At 37.0% G+C, this 8785-nt stretch overlaps 2 protein-coding genes across 2 annotated transcripts; one reads left to right on the plus strand and one right to left on the minus strand.

Moving 5' to 3' along the window:
* Positions 1–426: 426 nt before the first annotated feature.
* On the minus strand, positions 427–4055 carry LOC107619317 (receptor-like protein EIX2). The gene is made up of 2 exons (XM_088497983.1): positions 906–4055; positions 427–827 (listed from the first exon to the last, which is right to left on the minus strand). The coding sequence occupies exon 1, from the start codon at positions 4018–4020 to the stop codon at positions 910–912; it is 3111 nt and encodes a 1036-aa protein (XP_088354109.1). The 5' UTR covers positions 4021–4055; the 3' UTR covers positions 427–827; positions 906–909.
* A 978-nt stretch (positions 4056–5033) lies between these two features.
* Positions 5034–6641, plus strand: LOC110266973 (protein FAR1-RELATED SEQUENCE 1-like). The gene is made up of 3 exons (XM_021112074.2): positions 5034–5112; positions 5731–6185; positions 6426–6641. Exons 1-3 carry the CDS (start codon positions 5034–5036, stop codon positions 6639–6641), a joined length of 750 nt encoding a protein of 249 aa, XP_020967733.2.
* The last annotated feature ends 2144 nt before the right edge of the window (positions 6642–8785 follow it).

Genomic DNA, 8785 nt, shown 5'->3' on the forward strand with positions numbered 1-8785 from the left:
TATAGATTATGTATTTATGGTTTTCTTATTTGAGCCAGCTCGTGAGCTCGAGCCAGCTCGTGAGCTTTTGGTGAGCCGAGCTTGAGCTTGAGAAATAAGCTCGATTATTAATGAGTCGAGCCGTGAGCCAAGCTCAATTTTCGTGAGCCGAGCTTGAGCTTGGTCTAGCTCGACTCGGCTCGGCTCACTTCCAGCCCTACAGGTAGCTAAAGTAGTTTCACTACTTCATAACCCTTTAGACTTGTCCGCAATTTATTGGGCTTTGAAGTTGAGCCCAAGACCATTTGGTCCAAGCCCCAAATGTTTCGAATCAGTCCCACACGGCCACACCATTTTGTCATTATTGTCAGCTATCAAGTTTCAAAGACAATTCTTGAAGCTCTCAACCGGAAAAAGAAAAACTCAAAAAAGAAGACAGTTCTTGAAGCTTGAAGGTGCGCATCACATCATGTCCAAAAAAAAAAAGGTGTGCATCACATGGGAATTCATCTCAAAACACACAATAGAACAGAACAGAACTCCCTCGTACTCTTGATGTAATCCAAGACTGTAGCTAATGTTTTTCCTTCCTTGGGCCTAGGCCCCTTTTATTACCAAAAAAAAAAGAACAGAACAGAACTACTAAATTTGATAATCTGAGAACTAGAAAGAAAAAAGCAACAAATAATACTCAAAACACATTGATAAATTTTTAACATTAACAGCAAAAGATGCATTCATACCACTAGCATGCTGTGAACCAAATTATTCCATTGGGTTTATCGATAACAATAGAAGATGCAGTTTCACCCCCCATAAGGCCATAACGCAAGCAAAAGTAGGAAATCCTGCAAGAAATTTCAATTTCAGTACATGGAACAAGTGTTTGAGAATAAGTCCACTTTCAATACAAGGAAGAAATCTACCTGCTCATCCTCTAGCCCTATATAGTGAGTTTTTGATCAGATAGATTCTGGTGACCAAACTATTCAAGAACCTGGAGTAGGGTTCTCTGCAAGGGGAGATGAATAATACTGAAACTATGAAGCCACAGAAGCCTGTGAAGAACCCTATCCCCATGCTCATGTATAATGCCTCCAAGAATATTGAATTGTCATCACTCACTTGTGCTACTGCCCTCTCATATTCTGTGGTTTCTTCTTCACATTTCTTGTTAAGAGGTTCCCCACAAAGATTGGGATTTCCTTCATAAGCTGAAGGATCGAAACTCTGCAGTTGCGTTCCAATTGGAATTTTGCCATCAAGATCATTGTTTGACAAGTCTAACATAGCAAGACGATCAATTTTGGAGAGACTTGAAGGGATTCTGCCTGACAAATGATTTCTTGACAAATCAAGAAACTCTAGTGATTGTAAGTTTCCAATGTTAGAGATGATTTCCCCATTGAGACTGTTCCTTGATAAGTTCAATAAAACCAATCCAAATAACAACTCAATTTCCTTTGGTATTTCACCTGTGAGATGATTACTTGAGAGGTCAATTCCTATTAGAAGCCTATCTGCATTTTTGAAGCTACGATATGCGCCTTTCCATGTTAAAAAAAGGTAAAAATTATATTGCTCTTCCACAGAAAAAGTGACATTACTTCCTCTAAGTTTGTATTCATACCAATGACGACTCATTAGTTCAGTTGAGCTTCCAGCATCTTGAGTCATTGCAGTAAAATTCTTTATGCAAGTTGGAATCCCTCTTGATAATCTATTTTGCGAGAGATCCAAAACTTGAAGCTTTGTTAACAAACACAGACTTGAAGGTAGACTTCCATTGAAGTAGTTGAATCTTAAGCTTAGGACTACTAACTGTTTTAAGCTTTCTCCTATCCATAATGGAATTGGACCATGAAACTCATTTTGTCCCAGGTCCAACCATGCCAACTGGGAGCAATTCTTCAAGGAAGAAGGTAATTTTCCAGTGAAATTATTGTTTCTTAAAATCAAAGCCTCCAAGTCTGTTAAGACACCCAATGAGAAAGGAATCTTTCCTTCAAGTTTATTATTGCTCAGGTCAAGAAATTGTAGTGAGTTTAAATTATTCCAACAATCAGGCAACTCACCCTTCAATTGATTGTTTGATAAATCTAAAATCCCCAAATGCATGGCTGTGTTATTGCCGCAAACAAATGATACTATATTTGAAAATCTATTGTTGGATAGATACAAGGCACCTGCTTGCAACCAAAACCGTGGAATGGAACCCTCAAATTGATTTGAAGTCAAATCTATTTCTGGGTAAAATAACTCAATTGGGAGATTTGGAATTGTACCAGTTAGATTGTTGCCTGAAATATTGAAAATATTCATTGTCAGCAATTTTCCCCACAACCAGTTCGGCACAGAATCCAGATTCTTGAGATTTGAAATATCAAGCCACCAGAATTCATTTTGATTCTTGAGCCAGTGTGGAAAATTAGAATCTACCGTGCAACCTGGTATGCTCAAAACTTGTATTTGGAACGGTGGAACCCAGCCAGCACTAATCTTGATTGTCAACAAGCTACCGGCTAAGTCAAAGCATTTCAATTTGGAGAGGTTAGTGAAATGGGATTCAGTGATTACACCTTCAAGAGAATTTCCAGCAAGAAACAAACGCTCCAACTCAGTAAGCAATCCCAGGCTTGTAGGTATTTCTCCATGCAATTCATTATCTGAAAGCCGTAACTCTTTCAAAGACGAGATGTTTGAAATGACAGGCGACATGCCATGAATTTTATTTCCTGATAAATCCACTTCTTGTAACGAGTTACTGGTGCATCTTGAAGAGTTGTGAATAAAACTCGAAAGATCCCCAGTCAAGTGATTGTTGGAAGCGGAAAATGATTGCAAGGTGCACATATTCCCTAAGGATTTTGGAACAGGGCCTTCTAGATTGTTGTTTGAGAGTTCAATACTTTCAAGTGAATGCATTATGCTGCCAAAATCATCAGGAATGGTGCCTCTTAACATGTTGTAGGAAAGGTCAAGCACTTGGAGATTAGAGGTGAAGTTAAACACCCAATGGAATATAGTTTGTGATGTCAAATAATTCCCAGACAGATCAAGTATAGCAAGGGAAGTAGAGAAATTCAAACTGGAATTAGACAATGGAAGAATATGAGAATCAGAAAGGCCACACCTGCTTAGCCTCAGTTCTTTTAGACTTGGAAGCTTTCCAAGGAACTGGAGTGAGTGGAGAGAAGAATCATCGAGATTACGGACTCCACTCAAGTCAAGGCTTGTTAAAGAAGAAAGATTTGACAGCCACCGCGTACCGCCATGATTTTTACCATAAACAGTGAGGTTCTGATTGTAGCGAAGATCAAGATGCTGCAGCTGGGAAAGATTCCCAAGTTGGTAGGGGATCACTCCTCCAAGTTGATTGTTACCAAGATCAAGATGCTGAAGTTGGGAAAGATTCCCAAGTTGGTAGGGGATCACTCCTCTAAGTTGATTGCTACCAAGATCAAGATGCTGTAGCTGTGAGAGACTTCCAAGTTGAGAAGGGATTGCTCCATCAAGAAGATTGAAGCTAAGATCAAGATACTGCAGTTGCGAGAGATTTCCCAGCTGTGATGGGATCTCTCCCTCAAAATAAGGTTCTCCAAGATCATAACCGGAGAGAGCAGCAGAAGAGAGATTAAGATAGCATAGATTTGGGAAAGAACCCAAGAATGGTGGGATGTGAGTAGTGGCGTTATTTGATAAGCAAGTGAGGTCTAGATACGACAAGTGTTGCAGGTCAGTCAAGGAAGGGCTGATTTCACCGCTCAAGTAGTATTGTGGTTCAGAGCAGTGAAGATCAAGCCTCTCAACGTACCCAGTTTCATGGTTGCATCGAATCCCCTTCCATTTGCAGCAATCATTCTCGTCCTTCCATGAAGACAAAATGCCATACTTATCATGGAGGCCTTGTTTGAACTTGAGCAGAGCAAGTCTCTCCCTTTCTTTGCACTTCTTTTCTCCACCCTCTATTGCTGCATGGTTGGATCCTAAATGCCATAGCATTACCAACAAAACAAGCAATTTCAGGATATAGCCACCCATTATGTATTCAACCCAACAACAGTATAATTGTATAACCTTCAATTCTTAGAAAAGCTAAACATTTTAACTGTCCCTTTGATAAAGAACTTATAGCTGATCACGACTCATCGTGTTTCCAAACACTTGTTAGTAACTTAATATTGAAAATTTAGAAGTTTTTGTGGAATTATTTTATTTTTATTAATATATGTATATCTAACAGTCCAACATATTTTCGTATATAATGTAGTTATTTAAACTACATTATTCTTATCTCAAGTATTAGGCTATTACTTATTAGGTCAAGAACTTTCATGACCGAGATTATTTATGTTGACTATTTGACTTATATAAAGGCGTTTATTGTGTCTGTTATGTTAGTTTTCTTACTACATATTCTTTAATTTGGATCTTTACTAGCAAAGGGATGACAAACAATAAGGAAAGACAAATTTATATTCAAAATGCATGAAATTTTGTGGTGTTGCATGATGTCTTCATGTGATATAGCTTACTTGCTCTTTAATATATATATATATATATATATATATATATATATATATACATACATATGATTTAATTTGCCTACCAATGAGGACCATTTCTGCCTCAATCCCTATATCATGCATTTTATTCCATATCATATCATATATACAATTATTATACATGCTATTGTGAAGTTACTTGGCTAGTTCTATTATGCGCGTGTATACTTGATCAAAGTAGTAGTCACTATCCAACCATGAAACATCACCCATATAAAATGAGCTAGTGCGAGTAATTTACATATTCTTAAATTAACCTAATTAATTATTAGTTAATTATTTGAGACCTACCAAAATTAGTTTCACTACCTCTGTCGAGCTTAGATTGTAAAGTTCATTGTGTATGTGCGTATACGTAAATAAAAAATTAACCACGAATCAGTGTATAAAAATACGTATTTTAACATTTTATAAAAAAATTATTATACTACTATAAACAAGTTTGATTAGATTGTATTGTTAGTGCATGTTCAACTTTCTCCCAAAATCATGATTCATGAAGCCGAAGCACTGAAACTCTGCAGTTGTGTTCCAACTTCCAATGCGAATTTTGCCATCAAGATCATTAGTAATCAATTTGAATCCCCGTTGAGATTGTTCCTTGATAAGTTGAATGAAACCAATCTCTTTTGACTTGTCCACAATATATTTGTTCCAAGCCCCAAACGGTTACGAATCAGCTCCTACCATTCTGTTATGAAGGTTATTTACATAAAGACACAAAAAAATGTCTTTTTTTTTAAGATATGTATGTGTCATAATATGATTGGACATCTTTATTAAATTGGTTAATAAACTATTATTTAATAAACTAAAATAAAATTGATTTATTATAACAAAAATAATAAATCTAATTGTCCGTATAATAATTATTAGATTCGGTTTATTCCGATCAATTTACACAATATAAATTAAATTATATTTAAATTCTCTTATAAAAAGATAAATATATCCTTAATTTTTTATTTTACAGATATTTAAATCTCTAATAATTTAAAAATACAATTAAGTTTCTGTAAAAAAAATTATAACCCTAACCCTTTATCCTGCCCAAACCCAAAATCAAGCCTAACGGTGAAATAAAATTGTAACCTTAACCCCTTCTGGGATTCTCCCAATCTCACTCGATCATGCTCAAACCTGGAAAGAAGAGATGTTCTTGGTAATACAATTCATCAATTTCCAGATTCAAAGTCGCAATCTTTCGAGAATTTACAGGAACTTACAGCAGGTAAAGTGGCTGCTAATCTTGAAAGCCCCAGGTCGAGAATTTACAGGAATTCACCTGTTGAACCTTATGTGGGACAGGAGTTTGAGTCAGAAGCAGAGGCACATGCATTCTACAATGCATATGCCACGAGTGTTGGATTCATCGTACGTGTTAGTAAAGCTCGATCAAGGATCGATAATTCTGCTATTGGGCGGATTTTTGTCTGCAACAAAGAGGGATACAGGATGACTGGCAAGCGTGAAAATGTTTTACGGCAAAGGGCTGAGACAAGGGTTGGTTGCAAGGCAATGATAATGGTAAGGAAAGCAAAATCTGGTAGCTGGGTTGTTACACATTTTGTAAAGGAACACACACACCCTCTTGCTGGTCCAGGAGGTGGCAGAAGGGATTTCATCTACGAACAATATTCGGTCAGTTCTCCTTCTTCCATTGCTATGCATTACTAAATTAGTTATCTTCACAGTACTTCATGCCAGATTGATTAGAAATGACAAATTGGATGGATCATGATGCCACTATTAAGCTAAATGTTGGAGATTAGCATCAGGCTATTTCAAAATGAAGTTTTTCAGGATAATATTGGTTCTTTTACATGTTTTCAGCTTATTTTCCCCCCACTTACCTCTTTGTTTTCTGATACTATTTTCCAGGGCGAACGGGATAGAATTCGAAAATTAAATCAGCAGTTGACAGCAGAGAAAAAGAGGTCTGTCACCTACAAAAGACATCTTGAATTGATACTCGAGCATATTGACGAGTATAACGAGAGCCTATCAAAGAAAATACAGCACATAGTAGACAATGTAAAGGAGATGGAAAGCAAAGAAGAACAAAGTCAATTGAACTTTCAATTAGCCACCCTTTAAATAATTCTCCCCCCCCCCCCGGGACGAAACACAGAAACCAACCGTCAATTCAAAAATACTGCGATGCGAAGCATACAAAGTGCAATATTAGTAGTATTATGCTAATTGCTAACCCTAGGGTGTTTGCTCTCTGTTCCTGCTTTAGATGTCTGGTGGGGTTCTCATGCAATGAAATTCATTGTATTGTTTTCTTATTTATGCTACGAATGAATGACACTTTTAATTGGTAGAAGAAGAAAGCCAATTACTATCAATGCCTGGTTTCATCTGAGTTGATTCTTGTGGAGCTGTGCCAGAAATATGATATTATTACTCAAGAGAGGCATTCAAATGCCATGGTAGAGTTGAATTGTTCCATTTTTTTATTGAGTTTGTAAAACATGATCCAAGGCTTTGACTCATGTCTAGTAATGATTAATCTACTTTGTATATATAATGAGACTTGTATGAGCATGTTGTGCTCCCAATCCATGTTCATGTTTTCTCCCTTAGCTCAGCTTCCATCAATTGATCTTCCATCAATTGATTTGCTCTAAACTGTTATGTATGATTTCCTTTGCTGCAACGAGTGAAGTAATCAATGGTTCAACCTTCCATTGCTAACTGGATTTACTACTATTAAAAATGGTTAAGACATTAGAGTGGATCTCAAGTATATAATCCTAAAATTTGCTTTCTGAATTTATTGTTTCATTTTTCCTTTGGTGTTATCATGATAATGAATTTGTTGATTATTTACATAATCGTTACTTCTATATTTTCTTACTCCCATGTCTTATGGGAATCTTAGGATGTATTCAGCTTGTATTTTTATTTAGTACTGAAAATAAAAAACATTGAAAATGGTAATAGAAAATAAAAATACAAATAAAACATATTTTATGTTTCAAATAGATACAAACAACAACAAAGCCTTGTCCCACGAAGTGGGGTTGGGTACATGAATCAAACGACGCCATTGTATTCTGTCATGTATCATGTCTACAGAGAGATCGTTTACATGTAGATCTCGTTTGACCACCTCATGGATGGTCTTCTTAGGTCTTTCTCTGCCTTTCGCCCCTTGTCCATCTTCCATCTCATCTACCCTCCTGGCTGGATGTTCTATCGGTCTTCTTCTCATATGTCCAAACCATCTGAGACGCGATTCAACCTTCTTTTCCATAATGGGTGCTACTCCAACTCTCTCCCTTATATCTTCGTTCCTTATTTTATCCAATCGCATATGACCACTCATCCATCTCAACATCTTCATCTCTGCCACACTTAGCTTATGTTCGTGCTCCCCTTTAGCCGCCCAACGCTCCGTACCATAAAGCATAGCCGGTCTTATAGCGGTACGATATAATTTACCTTTAAGTTTTAAATGCACTTTTTTGTCGCATATAAAACTAGATGCACTCCGCCATTTTGACCAACCTGCTTGGATCCTATGATTTACATCCTGTTCAATCTCTCCATGATCCTGTATGATGCACCTAAGATACTTAAAACTTTTAACTTTTCGTAGACTATTTTCTCCAATTTTTACCTCTATATTAGGGTTTTCCCTTCTCATACTGAACTTACATTCCATATATTCTGTCTTGCTACGGCTTATGCGCAGACCATACACTTCTAGAGCTTCTCTCCATAAATCCAACTTCTTATTTAGGTCTTCCCTTGACTCTCCCATAAGGACGATATCATCGGCAAAAGCATGCACCATGGCACAGGCTCTTGGATGTGCTCTGTGAGTACTTCCAAGACTAATGTGAAAAGGTATGGACTTAAGGATGATCCCTGGTGTAATCCTATACCAATAGAAAATTTCTCTGTCATACCACCTTGAGTCTTCATACTAGTTGTGGCCCCATCATACATGTCTTTAATTGCACGAATATATGCGATCCTTACTCTCCTCTTTTCTAAAACCTTCCATTAGACCTCCCTTGGTACTCTATCATACGCTTTTTCCAAATCAATAAACACCATATGTAGATCTCTTTTATTACTACGATACCTCTCCATCATCCTTCTTAAAAGGTATATCGCTTCAGTGGTAGATCTGCCTGGCATAAATCCAAATTGATTCTCTGTTACTTTTGTCTCTTTTCTCAACCTCCGTTCTATCACCCTTTCCCCTTAACTTCATGGTATGACTC

The sequence above is a fragment of the Arachis ipaensis genome, chromosome B9 (genome assembly GCF_059453495.1).
Source record: "Arachis ipaensis isolate K30076 ecotype BB chromosome B9, ASM5945349v1, whole genome shotgun sequence".
Taxonomy (NCBI): domain Eukaryota; kingdom Viridiplantae; phylum Streptophyta; class Magnoliopsida; order Fabales; family Fabaceae; genus Arachis; species Arachis ipaensis.

Coding starts and splice junctions, on each gene's coding strand:
- LOC107619317 (XM_088497983.1), bottom strand. CDS start 4,020: ATGGGTGGCTATATCCTGAAATTGCTTGTTTTGTTGGTAATGCTATGG.
- LOC110266973 (XM_021112074.2), top strand. CDS start 5,034: ATGATTCATGAAGCCGAAGCACTGAAACTCTGCAGTTGTGTTCCAACT. Junction 5,113..5,730: donor TTTTGCCATCAAGATCATTA/GTAATCAATTTG, acceptor ATCAATTTCCAG/ATTCAAAGTCGCAATCTTTC. Junction 6,186..6,425: donor TCATCTACGAACAATATTCG/GTCAGTTCTCCT, acceptor ACTATTTTCCAG/GGCGAACGGGATAGAATTCG.